Source organism: Corylus avellana, chromosome 10 (assembly GCF_965113065.1).
Source record: "Corylus avellana chromosome 10, dhCorAvel1.hap1.2, whole genome shotgun sequence".
Taxonomy (NCBI): Eukaryota; Viridiplantae; Streptophyta; class Magnoliopsida; order Fagales; family Betulaceae; genus Corylus; species Corylus avellana.
Window position 1 is genome coordinate 2,731,623 of NC_142499.1, and position 19,118 is coordinate 2,750,740.

Here is a 19,118-nt window from a genome sequence, read left to right on the forward strand (position 1 = left end):
CATAAAGCAGTCTTCAAAATACTAAAAATCTAGAATAGTTTACTGCCTTTCTTTTTTTCCATCCCTTCTCCTATGGGCAGGGCTCTTCAAAAAGAGATGCGTGTGTCAAATTTTGGTGTATTTCCATGGCTTCATGTATTGTACAATGGATTTTCTGAGTTGAGTTATTAATTGTAGGGATTTGATAATCCTAAGGGGGTTTGCATCTAAAGGTTTGAATCCCTTTAGATGCAAACATTTCCTTGGGGCAACGCTAAAGTCCGGTGTTTACTCAACAATGGTGGGTACACAAAATGGCCATGCCTTAGAGGGATTTCCAACTTATAACAATAAAAAAAAAAAAAAATTCTAGTAATTTGATCATCAAAATGAGCATGTTTGCAAATAAATAATTAATGGGGGAAAGGTGATAGCTAATATAATTGAAAGTTTGATTCATAGTTTTTGATTTGGATGAGTAATATTATTTAATTATTTTCAATCATTTTTTCTAATGAAATCTTATGACTGGCCCTAGTTTCATTTATTTTTGATTTATGACTTTTTCTTGTACTAATGAGGAGATCGAAAATTTCAAAAATTAGTGACATTAGTTAGAGGAAGGACTCTAGACCTCAATTACATTAATCAAGCAATAGCTAGAAACCTTTGTCAACAAAGCATGCAGCTAGGCGCTACATTGTGGATTCCTGGTGGTTTATAGTCTTATAGGCTTTTTATAGGACCTGTGTTGTTGCCATCAAATTTTTCCCTTAACCATGCTCTTAACCCTGCCCTAGGGGGAGCTTATTCGATGCGCACATAAGAATGATACTGCTGTTAGTTTTTCGTGTAAGTGCTAATGGGTGTTAAACTGCCAGGGGTAAGAAGTAGATTTAGAGGAAAAGTCAAGCAAGAAGGAAGGTATTCCCTATTTCATGTTCTTATGCAAGCACTTTATATAATGACATTGTCCAATGCTCTAAGAGGAATATGTTTTTTTTTTCTTGCTTCTTCTTCTTCTTCTTCTTCTTTTTCATGAGGACCCTGAATATTTATTGTGGCTCCTGTTGTATAATTCCATTTTAGAACATTATTATCTACAATATCCTGAATAATATGTCTGCTTGATATACATTTTTGGCAATGTCTGCACCCATGGCCATTCTTCTGTTCTGTAAGTGATAAACAAAAGTAGGTAAGATCCATGGTCATAAAACCTCAATTACATTAATCAAGCAATAGCTAGAAACCTTTGTCAACAAAGCATGCAGCTAGACACTACATTGTGGATTCCTGGCGGTTTATAGTCTTATAGGCTTTTTATAGGACCTGTGTTGTTGCCATCAAATTTTTCCCTTAACCATGCTCTTAACCCTGCCCTAGGGGGAGCTTATTCGATGCGCGCATAAGACTGATACTGCTGTTAGTTTTTCGTGTAAGTGCTAATGGGTGTTAAACTTCCAGGGGTAAGAAGTAGATTTAGAGGAAAAGTCAAGCAAGAAGGAAGGTATTCCCTATTTCATGTTCTTATGCAAGCACTTTATATAATGACATTGTCCAATGCTCTAAGAGGAATATGTTTTTTTTTTCTTGCTTCTTCTTCTTCTTCTTCTTTTTCATGAGGACCCTGAATATTTATTGTGGCTCCTGTTGTATAATTCCATTTTAGAACATTATTATCTACAATATCCTGAATAATATGTCTGCTTGATATACATTTTTGGCAATGTCTGCACCCATGGCCATTCTTCTGTTCTGTAAGTGATAAACAAAAGTAGGTAAGATGCATGGTCATAAAATACACATTTCCAATTCCTAGAAATCCAATTAAGTATGTGTTCCTTTTTACCTGTTAAAGCTTTTTTATTTTCCCCCATTGCTGCCATTTTTGTGTAAAATGATTTTCTCTGGTTAACAGCTTCTTCATTTTCATTTAAATCATTAATCCTTCTTTTCGATATTTTTCTTCTCTAATGCAATATGATTTATTAATTATTATTCATTTTATTTTTTCTCTTCATGCATAATGATTTTTTTTTTTTTTTTTTTTTTTTTTTTTAAGTAATGTTGTATATATCAAAAAGCTTAAAGGCATTCCAAAGTACACAGGAAAACCAGCGCAAGCCGACAAAAGACCCCCATACAAAAAGCCTAAACACCCACAGGAACCCTAATCCCGCAATACCAACCCCTGTAACCCCAACTAATCCCTAAATACAAAGCATTCCTACACTCGCAAAGCTGTCCTGTCTTCATGCAGAATGATATTATTGGAAGAACGCCAAACATGTTATATGGAGGTTGCTGCTACATTATTGCTACATCTTATATGGAAAAGATGTGGTTGAACTTGAAGTTGGTTTAATTGATTCAAATACTAAACCTTTTTGCCCTTAAGATCTTTTTGCCGCGTCATGGTAGATTACAATATCCTAATTACATTTTATGAAAATTTTAATTATGTGTACTGAAAGTCTGAACCTATAAAATAGATGTTGATGGTTCTTTTTGCCATTTTTCTTTGTAGTTTCATAACTCTGATTATCATTTACAGCTATAATATGCTGCTGCACCAATATATTGCAGGACTTTCATCTGATGCTTATGCACTGTCAAAAGTGTATAAGCTTGGCAGAAACTTGGCTTATTTTAGTTGCCCGTGCTCATCATAGTGGCTAGAATTTTAATGTATTTGTTAATTACTGTGAATAATAAGCCCCACGGGGGAGCTAGCTAGGTACCTCAATGTAATTCAAGAGGTTTCCTTTTTGGGCAAAGATTTCCTTTGAGATATTTCTTCTAATCCAGTCTATACGAATGCTAGTGTTCATTTGCATGTAAATTTCACATGCATTTTTAATAGCAGTGGAAAAGTTAAAAGAAAATTTATTAAAAAAACAGATGTTTCTTGTATATCCCACAATTTCAATTTCTTTGAAATTATGGGGAATACTAATTTTAAATAACGTGTGTGTATATATATATATATATATATATATTATGTTGTCTTTACTATTAAAAATGCATTTTTATTGGTGGCCGGCTTGAAGGAAGTTTCATGATCTAATTCAATTTGGATGAAATCTTTTAGTAAATCTTTTAGTTGGGAGGAGTTTAAAAAATTTCTCTCATTAACACAAGAAATTAAAAATACACTATTACATTTGAACTCTAGCACCTAGCAATTTGAATCACAATGAAGACACAATTTGAGCCTTTCTGTTTTCTTTGGCAAGATATTTTCTTTGATAACGTGAGTTTTCTTTTCTTTCTTTTCTCTAGGTATGAGTACTCTTCACGACTTTAAACACTACTTTGGAATACTATTTTAAGAAATAAAAGATATGTGACCCAATTTGTGTATTTGTAAATTATATTAAAGAAATTAACTTTAATATTGTTTATAAAAATTACAAAATAAAAAGTTCTACATAATTAAATACTTAGCCAAAAATAAAATGTTATATAACCGATTTTTTTTTTTTTTCTAATTAATGTTATATAACCAAATTTGAGTATTCATAATAAAGATATTAACTTAATTATTGTTTATAAAAATTTCAGGAAAAACTTCCCAAAATTTTCATCAACTTTCACTCGTTTTAACACTACTCTCAAAAATTAAATTTATATCTACAACAAACAAATTAAAAAATCTCAAATTCTAAAAATTAAAAAAAAAAAAAAAAAAAACCCACCTCATCGATCCATCCATCCTTGGTTTTACGACTATCTACATATGTGAAAATGGAAGAAGATCGATCAAGGCTAGGTATAAAAAACATAAAAATAAAAACAAAATCCTTAAACTTAGAAGTCAAATTATATTGCACATGCGACCTATCCGACACTCAAAAACTATGTTAATATAAGGATTCGAATATCGACCAACAATGCTGATGAAGAGGATGTCCACTTTTCAATTGAGACGACTCATCATTTCTTTATCAATTGTAATTATCTCGTATGACAATGCCGATCCAATTTTTCTCATTTCTTTTGCATATGCTTTCTTTGAACTCAACCTAAAAGCATATATAGCCTTAAAACACGACAAGAACAAAACTAAAAAATAGAAATCTACAACAAACAAATTCCGGATCCATGACAATCTCGATGCGAGAAAATTGAAGAAGATGAAGGATAAAACATTAGATTAAAATTAAAGAAAAACCTTCACCTAAGAAATCACGCATAAACCGAACATGCTCCAGGCTTCTCAGGAGGTAATGTTCCGTTGCCTTTGGCACCCACAAACCCAACATTCAAATTATCGCAGAAAACTTTTAGTTTGGAGCCTCTCGTCCACCACCCCCCAGATTTGAAAGTCGACGACACCAACATCCTTAAATCAAAGCTCACCGTTCCACCGTTTCGGTCCTGGCTCATGTCGTCCACCACCCACTCATCCACCACATGTCGATCATCTGTGTTATTTGTGGATAGCATTACGTGCAATACGCCATTTCCTTTTGAATTCAAGAACAACGACTCGGCTTTCAAAGAGGACGTCAAGATATAATCGTTGTAATACACGAAACTATCAATCTGATTGATGAAAACCTTCAGTTTGTGGTTTGGGTTCTCGACCGCAACGTCGGCGGCCCAACTGGCCGTGAAATCTGAATTTGAGGAGGTCTTAAAATCGGAAACGGAGAGAGCGGCCACTCTGAAAACTGGGAGCTCTGGGCGTAGAATGAGCCACACCATGACGGTGCTCATGAATGAAAGAAAGACAAACGCCGTCATCACCATGAGACAACCGCGGACGAAGCCTGACATGGGCGAAGAATAGGGCTCGGGTGGGTAATGGGCTGTAGGTGGTGGCTGAACATAATGGTAGGCGTAACCATGATAGGGTGGAGGGTTGCTTGGTAATTGCCAATGTGGGTTCGGGTTCGGGTACCCCATAACGGGCGGGTAACCCATCTCCGGCTGGTGATTCCTCGATACCGGGGCATTATCTGTGGGCGAAGACTGATCACCTGGTTCTTTCTTTGGTTGGTCTTCAGACGGAGAAGCCATGGTGGGTGATTCTCTCCGGCTTCTCTGCCCCAAGAATTCCCAAGAGAATGAATGAATGACCGAAAAAAGGAAATGCGAAATAAAATTGGTTATTATATTATATAATGCTAAAAATACAAAATATTTTACAAAAACTATATTTTTAGAAAGTAACGTGGCACAACATGAGTGAATTTCAACTCAAACGAGAAATATGATCTGCACATCATCTGATCTACGCCATTTAAAGCAACCATATATAATAGAAAGTTGACTCAAGTAGTTAAATCTGCTAGAGAGAGAGAAACTCCACCACCGCCCTCCCTCGGCCCCTACTTTCTTTACCCTCCTCCTCCCTTAATGCTATCTATAGTGTAGATTCTCACGAGATATACGTCTGATTTAAGCACAAACTATAATAGCCTTTCAAAGTGATAAATATCAATAGATATACTGAATTAAGCACAAACTATAATAGCCTTTGGAAGTGATAAGTAATATTTAATAAGATGATAAAAATAAATAAATAAATAATTTCATTACAATTAATTATTAAATTTCAAGAACTCTACTGTATAGTTATTAATTAGCAAATCTAAGAGACTTTGATACTAACATCAACCATTAAAAAAAGGAAAAATCCAATGGTTTTTGTGGAAATTAAAGGAGAGAAACCATTGTTCAAAATTGAGAAATTCTACGGTTTCTCCACGTGTTCTCTTAATTCTACATAGATATTTTTTTAAAAAAAATATATATATATATATGAGGGGGTGGAGTAAGTTTTTTTTTTTTTTTTTTTTTTTTTTTTTTACTTTTTTAGAGAACAATATATACTTAAGATCAGAAAAACACCTAGAGTAGTATTTCTCGTCATCCTTGATCTCCTAACTCATCAACTTTCAAATTTGAACTACTAGAATTTATGATCAAGTCGTAGATATCAAATCAAGATATCATAGGTTGAATTCATCTGCAATCTCAAAAGGTTAAACGGTCAACCTGAGCCCAAGGGGAGTGGGTGACCATGAGGATCGGGCGAGTAATAAAGTCTTAATTAATTTGATATTTAGTTATATATTCATTTTCCTTACCCTGATGAATTTGATCAATAAATTATCTGCAATATAACACACAAGTTGGTAGGAGTAATAGTTAATTATGATTGGTCTTTCTCGTTGTTAGGTCCTTTTAAGACGATTAATTGAAGACGAATAAACACGAAAATTAATTGTTTTTATCAAGTGATTGTTGTTTGTTGGGAGGTAGGGTTCCTCGAATTATCCTAATGTCAAGAGGCCGATGATATCTCAGATTATCATACTACCATATATTTGCATATTTTGTTCAATTTAAATGTTTAGAATCTTTAGATCAAAGCTTTTCAATTTGATGGTGGTGGTGGATTTTCTTCTTCTCTTTGGCTTCAAGCATTTCTTGCTCCACATGCAATTCTAACAAAATTGTCTCTCTTAAAGAAAGCATAGACGCATAGCGAATGCTTCATTTACTTCGTCCATATAATCCACATAAAATAATCTTTTGCAATAAGAAATGTGTTTTTATAGGGTATAGCTCGATCAAACCATCGAAAGTACTAACTAGTGCCTTGATCCTACTTCTAATCAGTTTTATATCTTAAGAAATAGCAATGCTATAATTCACGTTAATCGATCGCTCTCATATCACACCGGTTTATATGATATATTTTAAATAACTGATATTGTAAGCTATTTAAAGGTGTGATTGGCATTGCGATTTCGTAGATAAAAATGTGATTTTAAACAAAATTGTAGAAAATTGATTATGCAGGATTGCGTTTTTAAAAAAATTGTGATTTGAAATCGCAGAAAATCGGCTTTTTCAAATTGCAGGTAAGGGGATGCTTTTTTGAAAACGCACAATTTTAATGTTAAACTGTGATTTTGCCAAGCGCTTAATTGCGTTTTTTTAAATACCTTTTTTAAATTGCATATTTATAAGTCATTAAAACCGCACATTTTGAAATCGCAAGTCCTAATAGATCCTCAATCACAGGCAAGGGAGGTTGTGTTTTCAAAACGCACTATTTTAAAAGTTAAATTATGATTTTAAAGGCCAACTCACGATTTTATCAAATGCTTAACTATATTTTTAAAAATTATTTTTTCAAATCACAGGTTTTAAATTCGTTATTTTTAATTGCACTTTTTAAAACTATAAACCTAAATAGAACCATAAAACATGTTATGATTATTCAATATTCACTTTCCCTTACACTTATAAATTGACCTCATTTTCACAATTGATATGGAATAACTCTAACAATCTCTTTCTCATACCTCGGGCCCTAGATTGGAACAGAAACAACTCGTTACACCCATAAACTATTAGGCCAAGAGTTATTGATTCAATTATTTGACCTCTAATACCAAGCCCGATGTAAACTGGATCCGAGTATGATATGTTTAGGAAGAGTGTAACTATTCTCTTATAAATGAATTTTCAATTCAAACGCATTATATATATACTCGTGTTCTTTTATTTATGTTTTTTCATTTTCATTTTATATGAAATGAAAAGACGTTCCTGAAAATGTCACATTAAACCCGCTTGAACCCTTAAACCCTAACAACATAGACTCACTATCACTGACAATCCTGAACTGAACAGCTCAGAGAGAGAGAGAGAGCGAGCGAGCGTGAAGATGGGAGGGGTGAAGAGGGTAATAAAGAAGGGGTTAGGGGAGATGGGGTTCAACGCCGGGGGCGGAGTCATAAACTGGTTCCCGGGCCACATGGCGGCGGCCACTCGGGCAATCAGGGAGCGGCTGAAGGTGGCGGACCTCGTCGTTGAAGTACGCGACGCTCGCATTCCCTTGTCCTCCGCCAACCAGGACCTCCTCCCCCTCCTCTCCTCCAAACGCCGCATCCTTGCCCTCAACAAGAAAGACCTGGCCAACGCCAACATCATGCATGTATCTCTCAAATTCTTGTGCTTCCGCTTCGCTTTTTTTATTTTTTTAATTGAAGCTCTTTGACATATTGTGTATGAGTTTTGCGCATTTGAATGCATTGCTATTACAGTTTATTTGCAAATATATGCTGATTGGTTTAATTTTTTGTAGAAATGGATTCATTATTTCGATTCGTGCAAGCAAGACTGCATTTCTATAAATGCGCATAGCAAGAGCTCTGTTAAGAAGGTTAGTTCGTACACTGCATATCGGTCTGTTGTACTTTTTGAATTTTGTGTTCTTTGTGAAATATGGGGTGAAGGATACTCTGTTTTGTTGCTAAGAGAATTTAGGAAAAGAAAATTAGCTCGGGTATGTGAAATCGTTGGATTGGATTCTCATGAGTGGAATTTGTCGTTTTTGTATCCTACATGATTTATGTTGATGATTTTAACTCGTGGTTTTTGATCTTGTCTTGCATATCTTAGGACCCTTCCTGAATCTAAATTTTATTTTATTTTTCTGTTCGATACATGCTAATAGGGTGCAAATTTGAAACAGGATTCCTTATTGTATTCATTTTCATTTGCAAATTTGTGCTAGTGTATTAGGACCAGATATATAATCTTGGTGTCTTGGGGTAATTTTATAGTAGACATCCCTAATTCTTCAATTTGCTTTTTATATATGCTTATGTGTTCATATTTTTTTTAGGTTGGGAGGGTGAACCTAGTCCATTTTCACACTAGTGTCTCTAGATGGAGGGTGGCATATTGGCCTTTCAAAATCTCGATTGATAATTAGTTGGTTGACTTCTGCACAGGTTTTAGCTTATGTTACAAGCTTTTCCAAATCTCTATGACGTGAAAATCAGTTCTTTAAGACAAAATTTAATGACCTTGTTTTGCTATGTGTATGAGTTAGACATGGTTTTGCACTATCAACAATATTGAAATATCATTTCGTTTGTAGTTGCATAATTCTGCTCCTCTATATATGTGGTTGGTTTAAACTACACTTATTCAAGTGTATTTTAATGGTTGATTTCATATGCTTGTACTACTTTCATGCATGCTCATGATGTCTTTTCATGGTTCATGTACCAAAGCTTCTTGAGCTTGTGGAGTTCAAACTAAAGGAAGTGATTTCAAGGGAACCTACTCTCCTTGTTATGGTGGTTGGTGTTCCTAATGTTGGGAAGTCTGCTTTAATTAATTCAATCCATCAAATTGCGTTGTCACAATTTCCTGGTAAGTTGTTACTATATTTTGCTTCATTACGGAAAGATGTCATTATCATTGTTGGAACTATGGAAGTTTGTTAAATCATTGGTCTTTTTAGTTTTGAAGCCATGCAATTGAACAATAATGAATTTTGATAAATTATCACTATCCCGAGAGCTTAAGCTTATGAAAACTTTTGAATTTGATCACTTAATCATTATTCTAACATTCTTCCTTATGTGTAAGCTTAAACTCTTTCTTGATGAGGTGGGTGCAACACATGAATTTTTTAACTTAAATTAGAGGTAGAGTAGAGTCAGGATTCGAACTCTCTTGTATGTTTTTCATGTACGAGGGCTTTGCCTTTCTTTTTAATAATTACTATTCATCAAAAAAATGAGTCAGGATTTGAACACAAGACTACTGGTCTAGTATCATGATAAATTATCACTTTATTTCGAAAGTCTAAGTTTATGAGAAATGGTAAACTTAATCACTTTACCATTATGCTAACAATTTTGATTTTCTTTCATAGTGAACCAAAAGATGAAGCGAGCTACAGTGGGTCCATTGCCTGGTGTTACCCAAGATATTGCTGGATACAAGGTCAAGAGATTTTATATAGCATAATACGCTTTCACTGTGTTCTTTCCTTAAGAGTTGGGAATTTCAAAGCATTAAGCGAGGCTTAAACTCTAGCTTCACCTCTCTCTCATACTAGCTAGTGTTCAATATATGTCTAACTGCCGTAAGGATGTCCCTAAGGAGTAATTCAATCGGATAGAGACCACACCTCATGAAGAAGAGGTAACTAGTTCGAATCTCTCTTATCTTAGGGACAACAAATTACGTATATAAAAAAATAATTGCCATAAGGATGCAACTATTGAACTAATTAAACCCGGTGTTTGAGATTGGTCCACTATGGTATTGTTGGCTGCAAGATGTTGTCGGTTTAGTGGAGTATTGTTCTATTGGCGGTTATCAAAAGTTTGTAATAACTAAATCAATTTTGTTAAGTCTTTATAGACATGTTCTGGAATTGGAGCCTAATTATTGAGTGTTTGGCTTGTCCCTTTTGTTTTTAAATCTTGATTTTTCCCCTTCTCTGTTGTTTCCTTTCTCCTTCTGTTGTCTATGTATGTTTAAATGCTGACAATGTATTGTTAATATGCAGATTGCACATCATCCTAGCATCTATGTCCTAGACACTCCAGGTGTGTTGGTTCCAAGTATCCCTGACATAGAGACAGGACTAAAGCTAGCTCTTGCAGGTATCATCCTCTTGCATATATTTTTTTTTCACTAACCTGCTTTCTGTTTTTATAATTTTATATTAACACCTGTTAATCCTAAAAATTATTACCATACTATTATTATTCTATCTAATAAAAATTTTAGGCTTCGTTTGTTAATTCTCTTCCTTTGTCTTTTGTTTTTTGTTCTCAAAATAAAAACATTAACAAAAAATCCAAAATACAAAACACTTGAAACTCTTTTCACCTTTATGTCACGTCGAAACATTTTTTTCAAACAAAAAACAAAAAACACCCTTTAAAACACGTTAACAATCATATCCTTAAAGTTCTTAAATGCATGTGAAGGGTCTGTAAAAGATTCAGTGGTAGGTGAAGATCGTATTGCTCAGTACTTGCTGGCAGTTTTAAATACTCGGGGGACTCCCCTTCATTGGAAGCACTTGAACAAGAGAAGATTGGAAGGGATTCGATTTGATTCTGAGGAAAAACACGAGTATAAAAGTAAGGATCTTCGGCCAAAAAGGAGGAAACTACCAAATAACTCTGATATGATTTATGTTGAGGTAATATGGGATCCCTCTCATTTATTCATTTTTATTTTTATTTTTTATATAGGATGGCTAAAGTATTTGAAAACATTTTATGCTCATAACATGCAAGTTGTAGTGCTTGATACCCACTTCAAACTATGTTGCTTTGCCCCTAGATTTTAAACCTGTTTTTGCTTGTCCTTGCATATTAGCTTGTTCACTTACGATAGTTGTATTTTATACATTTGACTCTCTTATTAGTCTGAAATCTATGGGTTGTTTAACCTTGTGTTGGTACTTCTTCCATGTATATATTCCGTGTCAAATCATTTAAAGTTTGTATTATTTTATATGAATGTTCTGTTTGTTAGAGTTTGTTTCTTTATGTAGATTTCAGTTGCTCTTTGGGTAATTTGTTATGTTATAAGCTACTTGTGATCATTAAATATGTTTGATAATGGTTGAGAATCATTAGAGGGTCAGTTAGACCAAAAATGTGTGTGGTCATGGAGGCTGACCCTATGGGCTAATTTCAACTTTCTAGTAAATGTGGAACCCTTTAGTCAAAATGTGTGTCAAGAAATCTAATATGAGTTTGGTGCTTGATCAGAACACAGGGTGCCCATCCTTTTTTTGGGCTAAGTCAAAGGGCTAAAAGAACATATATTTAATTAGTCTCTGACATTGCTGAGTGATGTATAACATCAGAGTGCTGTTCAAAAAGCCAAAAAGGACTACCATGGTTATGTCTTTTTACATGGTTCATAGAACTTAAATATATTCAACATGTAAAGTATGACTTTGACCCATATACACCATGATCTCGCACAACTTTTTATATAGTCGACAGTAGCAGCCAAGTGACGCCTCATCTTGAGTTGCTATGAGGAGGGAACTCTTTGGCAACTACAAGTTTCCTTCTCTCTCTCTCACAGAGGCATGAGCTCTTTTGTCGGCAGTCATTTGTGGTAGCATGTTGGACGCTCCATTGTGTTTTTTTTTTTGTTTTTTACAACTTAATGAAGTTCATTCACTTTTTAAGTTTTTTTTTTTTTTTTTTCTTTAAAAAAAAAAAAAAATTAATAATAAGCAAGGAGATAGAACCAACAGCGTATCTGGTGCACCTCCATGGTGTTCTGTAATAGGCTTCTTTTACTTGCTAGAGAAAAAAAAGGGAAAGAAAGAATGTTGGAGGTGGGACATTACCTGGAGAGTAACTAGATCATTGTGGTATCATCTTAATTGTGCAAAAGGTGGCAAATTATTAGCATAAGAGAAGTTGTTTTGGGGACAATCAGATTTCTGGTCATGAATGATTTTCATCAAGATTAAGCTTGGATAGCGTATTTGACTTCTGATGTTTATGGACATTTCAATTCACGAGCAGAGCAGGATGGAGTTACTCTTTTATTTTATTTTTTTTCTTCTGGGCACAGGATTGAGTTACTCTTTTGTTTTATTTATTTTTTCTCCTGGGCACAGGATGAAGTTACTTGGTTCTATGTTATTTGTGCTTAATAGATGAAAGATTTTTTGTAATGACCAGACGAGAGAAAGGAGAGGGCAGATCTAGAAATGCAGACAAATGCTTAATTTAGAATTGATGATCAGAGGAAATAATTGAATTTGTTACCTTGGTTTGCAAGAAGGATGAGAAATCCTTTTGTTTTCTGCCACAATGTTCTTTTGTTAATCCTTGCAGAGGAAAGAAGAATTACTGAAATTGTGAATCATTGTAGTTCATGAGAGAGACAAATGAGCAAGCAAGAAAAACTCGTTCAGCATGTAGTTGAGCTGATGTTAAGGTAAGTGAAAAGATGGTGATTTTGAAGAAGCACATAAGAGAAAACTCACAGGTAATCCAATAGATGATGTATACTGATGAAGAGTAAATTCAGATGTTGGTTTTGTATTTGGCAGTGTCATTGAGAAAGAATGTGTTGCAAGATTTTGGTTTCAATTATATGATTGGAAGTAAAATAGATTGAAGTAACAAATAGATCAAAGTAGTGGGAAAAGATTGGAGAACTCACAAACTTCTGGTAGTAAGCTCTTGTGAGAGTTTTCTGGATTCACACGATCCATCTAATGATTCCTTCATACCCCGCTGTATGATGGTGATTGGTAAACAAAATATTTGGAATTAGGATTGATCAATGATAAAAATTCTGTTTATCTTTTAATTCCAACTCTTTTTTTTTTTTTGGGATAAGTAACCAACTCTTTAATTACCAGGAATAGATTTATTGATTACTTGATGCCTGATGCTTGTACACGTGAAGTTATCCTCAATGCTTTTAGGTGTTTATGTTACTTTAAGATTTATCTTTTAGTTTTTCTGCCCATTACTCGGTATGTCATTTGAAGTTATTGTTGTTGGAGTTTAAATATGGCCTTTATGTGACCTGCTAATTTTATTATCATTTTTAAGTTTCTAGTTTGTTCTTGTTTCCTTTCAGGATCTTGTAACAGAAGTCCAATGTGCTTTGTATTTGACTCTGTCAGAATTCACTGGTAATATGGAAGATGAGGGTGACTTGGAGTGTCTTATAGAGAAGCAGTTTGAAGCACTACAGAAGGCATTTAAGATACCTCATGTGGCCTCCCAAGCTCGTCTAATGATATCAAAGAAGTTTCTTACTTTATTTAGGGCAGGTAAACTTGGTACTTTTATCCTTGATGATGTCCCTGATGTCAATTCTATATCATGAGTTCTCTTCAAGTTTCCCTAGGGCATTTTATCCCCTTCACATGTAATCTTTCAATTGTATATGCTGGTCCCTTTCTCTCGCACCCTAATCTAATCAGTACTATTGAAGTGTTACCAACCTTCTCGAGCATGAATTGGCTTTCAGGAAGAGCGACAGTTCTTGTTCGAGTTTTTTGTTGTGAAAATTTCCAGTTGTCTGTGAACGTTACCCAATTTAATAAAAATAACAGAAATATCATATAAGATAAAAATCACTTCGAGTAAATTTTACTTGGTATCTTAGTGAAAGAAAAGAAAAGAAAAAAAAAAAAAAAAACCTTAAAAATAATGTTATCATAAATAGGAGGACATTAATTGAGAATTTAGCTATCAATATTGAAAACTTTCTTGAAAAATGATTTAATAGTTTTTTGTTTGCCCGTGATTCAATCTAGTTTTTAAAAATGGAAGAAGAGAACATAACTCATGAATCATGATGTGAAGCGCAAAGTCTAACAAGTCCTAATATATATGTATATATTCATTTCTAGAAGAGAAAATGGGACTAAACTGTAACACTTAAGTTCTTAACCAATCTCAAAGGGGCTTGGAGTAATTTGCTTAAAATTTAAACTTAAATATAAATAAAACAGTACAACTTTTACACTTTTCATCTAAAAATGAACAAAAATGAACAATTAGGGTGGTAGTTGAATGGTCTAAGAAAATTTGAATCACGCAATGAGAATTTGTATGCAATTTGTATGCTTGATTAGTGTAAATCACCTTAGTTTCTATTAATGCTCAGGTGAAATTGGGTTTGGTAATTATTTAGTCGGACTTGGCTTCTATGCGGTACTAAATTTGAATGGCCCAGATTTTATAAGGGATTTTCAACCCAAACGCTAACGGGTTTTACCAAACAACGAGGCTGAACATTTTTTTCCGTCTATTTTCTGTTGTGAAAGCATCCAAAACAGACCTCTTGGAAACGAAGGAAAACGAGGTCTGTCCACTCTTCGCGAGGTGGATCTTCGAGAAATGAGGTCTGTACAAAATTGATAGATTTTATTCCCAAAGAGGGAGAGTGGATTGCGAACAGAGATGGAGAAAGAAGGCATGACTTGAAGTTGAAGCTTAGGCTTGCTCCACTTGGAGAAGACTGGCGGCCTATGAAAGACAACACAAAACAAACCAAAGAGACAGAGATGAGTCCCTGCTCTCTCTCTGGTCTACTTCTCTCCTATGGCATCCATGAACCATAACACTAGCATCAACTATAACAGCAATGGAAGCCAAACCCAGATGTTTCCTTCATCTCCCTGGTCATCTTCAATTTACCAGGGAAAGACCCAGCACAGTTGACAGCAGACAAAAGCTCCATCATTTTTTCAGCTCCCTTCAACTCCTCAGACCTTGTCTCTCATGGCACAGGTCCCAGGAAGGCAGGAAGCATCACAGCTCTGTTGCAAGCGGTACAGAGTGAAGAGAAAAAGGAGAATTGTTTTGAAAAGCTTTAACGGAAGATAATAGACGGAAAAATTTTTTAGTCTTGCCGTTTGGTAAAACACCGTTAGTTTTTGGGTTGAAAATCCCTTATAAAATCTGGACCATTCAAATCTAGTACCGCAGATATGCGGTAGTGTAAACTACCGCATAAAGGGGAAAGAAAGAAAGTGGAAGGGAAAAGAAAGAAAGTGGAAAAAAAATAGAGAAAGCGGTCTAGACGTGGCAAGATCTTGGCCGTGGATGTCAAAATTGCCGACCGGCAATTTCTTTAAAATTGCCGTGGATCCGATCCAAAATAAACACCCACACGCACACTCTCAGAGAGTCCGTCACAGCAATACAGATCAAAGGATCTGCCATTGCCGCTGCAAAGGTTGAGCTGTGCCTCTGATGCATTAAGCACCAATTAAAACGACACCCCGTTGTGTAGAAGAGGAAGGGACTCAAAGAAAGGTTAGGGACTCAAAGAAAGGTTAGTTGAACAGGTTTTGATGGCTTCTGTGTTACAGATCCAAGGGGACGAGTCAGTGCTCTTGCGTGTAACCCATTCCAACCTCAAGAGCTTCTCCGCCGACCTACGCTTCTCGCTCCAGGTAAACCCACCAACCATTCAAACCAAGCTCGCATTTTTTTGGGTCTCTCATATTCTCTCACTGCCTTGTCGATCTTAGACGACAGTGGAATCCGTTAAAGAAAAGCTCTGGAGAAAATGTGGGACTTCTATGAATTCAATGTGCCTCGACCTTTACGACGATACCAATACCAAGGTTTCGGTTTTGACCGACGATTCGAGGCCGCTCGGTTACTATTCTCCGCTGGATGGGTGAGCCCAATTCCCCTTCCTCGTTTTTCTTTCTTTTGTTCTTGTTTACTGTTGCTAGTTTGATGAAAGCTGTTGAACGACATGCCGTGTTAGAGTCAAACCGCAAATTAGCCCAGTACATGAATGCATATGTCTCTGTTGGATTTTGTGCCTTCTGGCTGTTGCAGAGCGCAAGCTAACTGATTTTCATGAACATTGCTTTGGGGTTCTGTCTGTTTTTGGCATAATTTGGCATGTCAAGAGGTCCCAACATAAAATGGGTCGGCACTCTTTCTTCGCCATCCCATAATTGATAATACCAAATGCGTTTCATGATGTGCAGTGCGAAGTGCATAACCATTTTTGCTTTCAGAGAGCAGTCTTGCTTTGTTGTCAATGTAGTTTTTTTGATTTATTGATTGAATGGATTTTGTTTTTTTAAAAGGTACCGATTACATGTTATAGATCTTGACCCTTCATCGGTAACCTCTGGTGGTTGGCTGGAAGACATTTCCTTGGTGGAGAAATACTCAATTTCAGAAGAAGCGTACCAGAAACGTGATGGTAAAGATTCCATGAAAACTAATTTTTGTCAAGTAGCGAAACTTATGAGTGAAAATACTTATTTCATGTTCATTTAAGTAATTGTCATTCTGTAAGACCATGCGGCTGTTGAGATGTGAAATGTGAAAGTTCTTGTTGTAAAATGTTGGCAACGAAAACTTCATGATTGGAGTTGTTGGTGAGGAAACGATTTTCTTAATTGGCATGGGATCTTATGTTAGCTAGACATTTTAAAACAGGCATGCAAGAGAGTTGAACAGTGATAACAGCAGTTGACATTAATCACAACCTAATTCAACATAACGAGGCATTTTGATATGTATGGACCATTTCCCATGAGACAATTATTTTTTAGCTAATATGCACCCCCTATGTGAAATTGCTACTTGTTTAACTTGGAGATACAGGAGTATTAAGTATGTATGCCATGGTGAGAAGAGTTCTCAGACGTTTATCTTTTTATTCATGGTCTAGGATGTTATGAAGGGCCAACATTTGGTTGTTTTCTTGATAAGACCTTTCCTTTTCTTTTTGGATCTTATCTTTAATATTTTATTTTTGTTTATAATCAAAGTGCATCGTAACATATCAGGGAAATGTTACCATTACTGTACCAAATTGAAAACACGTAATTGATTCAAGTAATTTAAATTTCATATATTATTATTTATTTTTTTATTTTGCGTCTTTCAGGCACTTTTAGAAAATTTAAGGAAAAATTGGTCTCCCAAAATCCATCAGCTCTTGGGAACAAGGTAAGCTCCTGTGCTTTTATATTTTGGTGGTAAGGGAGCATTCCCTTATTTCGTAAGTTGTGTTAAAGGCTCTCTATTCAGCGAACTTTGGTTTTCTATAAGCATTGTTTGGTTGTTATTTCCATTAACTTGGCATTTATTTACAGATACCTGACAACTACATGGAAGATCTTTGTGCCAATATCAAGGTTAGTTAATTCTTTTTGTGCGTCTAGCCATTCTGTAACCACTAAATTATACTGATGAAAGCTTTGTCCATTAGCAGAAACTTGCATTAGCTGAAGACTGAAGTGATGTTGCACGTCAATGAAGTTTGCTTTATGGATGAGAAAATAGGAGAAGAAACTTAAAAATGATAAGAAAAAGAAATGAGAATAAATCACTGCTTATTGATTTTGTTTTCTGTGTTTCCTTTGTATGGTCATTAGCATTTTATTTTATTTTATTTTTTTCTGGAAAAAAATGCATCGATATATTTTTCTTCCTATGATGGTTATTTGAAAGGTTATTATAGAAAATCAGGAGAATACTCCATTTTGTTGAAGCGTTATTCAGCACTTCTGAAAAAGATAATCAGTCATATTTTTAGCATCTCTAAATACAGAGCAGAAGAAACTAGCTAATCTTTTTGACACATTGATCCTATCATTATGGTGGACCTACTAGCTTTGGGGAGAGGCAAATGATATAACACATTACATTTGAAGGATCAACTTACATGAATGATTTTGTCTTTTCATGTGTATGTGCATGGTTCATTAATACACCCTCCATCCCATTTTATTTGTCTCGCTTCATACTTGCAACTTTTAAGGGATGTCATTTATTACTTTTGATATGTCCATAGATGGCCTTTTCCAAAACTACTACTACTACTGTTTTGGTGCTTTTTTTATATTCTAACTAAAGACATCAGGATAGTATAGGGAAAACATTTTTTTGTTTTTAGTCATTGTGGAAAATTTGTCTATTGTGGGACATCACCAAATGGAATAAGCGGCAAGTAAAACTTAATTTATAAATTGTCTCAATAACAAATTGATAGACATAGTACATGAATGGTCCATTCAAATTTGACCTTATTTACTCACTGTCTTCATTTTTTATTTTTACAATTAAGGTAGGAGATAGATGTGAAGTTGAACCGGGGGCGAAAAGAGGTGTTGTAAAATTCCTTGGTCAGGCAGAACCTCTGGCACCTGGTTTCTGGGTTGGAGTTCAATATGATGAACCGTTGGGAAAACATGATGGCATGTAAGTTGGCACTTGATGCTCATTTCTGTGATTTTTTTCTTGGATGCTTTTTTTGTCATGCTATGTTTCCCATACAATCAGTTAGAATTTCTCTTGGTCATGTTACAGGGTGAAAGGAGTACGTTACTTTGATTGCCCTCCTCTTCATGGTGCAATGGTTAGGCCAGACAAAGTAAAGGTTTGTATGCAACTTGTTCTTATGATGCTTTAATTTTGGAACTCTTACATGCGATGCAGATATTACTTGTTCTTTGTGGATTTAGATGTTGATACAAATCTTATCATGTTCCAGGTTGGTGACTATCCCGAACACGATCCCTTTGAGGTGGACGAAATATAATCAGGTCATGAAGAGACTACTCCTGGGCTTCCAGTTTCTACAAAATGTTTATAACCTTCCGGATGGATTCAGACATTGATTTCTTTGTTTACATTTGTTACAAGTCTGACACTTTTGGGTAAGGGATTGATGTGAACCTTTTGAAAGAAATGTATCTCTGGGCTAAAGCGTGCTATCAGTAGTAGGTTGTATTTTGTGTTCAACAGTTAATGTTGAATTGGTAACAGAAGCAAGGAATGAGAGTATTGAGATCATTTCATGAGTAAATTTAG

At 35.1% G+C, this 19,118-nt stretch overlaps 3 protein-coding genes across 3 annotated transcripts; 2 read left to right on the plus strand and 1 right to left on the minus strand.

The window, feature by feature from the left end:
• Positions 1-4,093: 4,093 nt before the first annotated feature.
• Positions 4,094-5,017, minus strand: LOC132191720 (NDR1/HIN1-like protein 10). Its single transcript, XM_059606812.2, has one exon. It carries the CDS (start codon positions 5,005-5,007, stop codon positions 4,171-4,173), a length of 837 nt encoding a protein of 278 aa, XP_059462795.2. The 5' UTR covers positions 5,008-5,017; the 3' UTR covers positions 4,094-4,170.
• Positions 5,018-7,550: 2,533 nt separating this feature from the next.
• On the plus strand, positions 7,551-13,726 carry LOC132192171 (P-loop containing nucleoside triphosphate hydrolases superfamily protein). The gene is made up of 7 exons (XM_059607422.2): positions 7,551-7,942; positions 8,093-8,170; positions 9,030-9,171; positions 9,680-9,750; positions 10,322-10,418; positions 10,749-10,966; positions 13,393-13,726. The coding sequence occupies exons 1-7, from the start codon at positions 7,673-7,675 to the stop codon at positions 13,642-13,644; spliced, it is 1,128 nt and encodes a 375-aa protein (XP_059463405.1). The 5' UTR covers positions 7,551-7,672; the 3' UTR covers positions 13,645-13,726.
• A 1,552-nt stretch (positions 13,727-15,278) lies between these two features.
• EMB2804 (tubulin folding cofactor B) lies at positions 15,279-19,100 on the plus strand. The gene is made up of 8 exons (XM_059572377.2): positions 15,279-15,724; positions 15,803-15,954; positions 16,379-16,497; positions 17,191-17,252; positions 17,399-17,440; positions 18,373-18,506; positions 18,615-18,684; positions 18,799-19,100. Exons 1-8 carry the CDS (start codon positions 15,623-15,625, stop codon positions 18,844-18,846), a joined length of 729 nt encoding a protein of 242 aa, XP_059428360.2. The 5' UTR covers positions 15,279-15,622; the 3' UTR covers positions 18,847-19,100.
• Positions 19,101-19,118: the final 18 nt, after the last annotated feature.

Bases quoted from the DNA above. Each gene is read 5' to 3' on its own strand.
- LOC132191720 (XM_059606812.2), bottom strand. From the start codon at position 5,007: ATGGCTTCTCCGTCTGAAGACCAACCAAAGAAAGAACCAGGTGATCAG.
- LOC132192171 (XM_059607422.2), top strand. From the start codon at position 7,673: ATGGGAGGGGTGAAGAGGGTAATAAAGAAGGGGTTAGGGGAGATGGGG. The intron at 8,171-9,029 runs GTTAGTTCGTAC...CATGTACCAAAG, and splicing joins GCAAGAGCTCTGTTAAGAAG to CTTCTTGAGCTTGTGGAGTT. The intron at 10,419-10,748 runs GTATCATCCTCT...ATGCATGTGAAG, and splicing joins ACTAAAGCTAGCTCTTGCAG to GGTCTGTAAAAGATTCAGTG.
- EMB2804 (XM_059572377.2), top strand. From the start codon at position 15,623: ATGGCTTCTGTGTTACAGATCCAAGGGGACGAGTCAGTGCTCTTGCGT. The intron at 17,253-17,398 runs GTAAGCTCCTGT...ATTTATTTACAG, and splicing joins CATCAGCTCTTGGGAACAAG to ATACCTGACAACTACATGGA. The intron at 17,441-18,372 runs GTTAGTTAATTC...TTTACAATTAAG, and splicing joins ATCTTTGTGCCAATATCAAG to GTAGGAGATAGATGTGAAGT.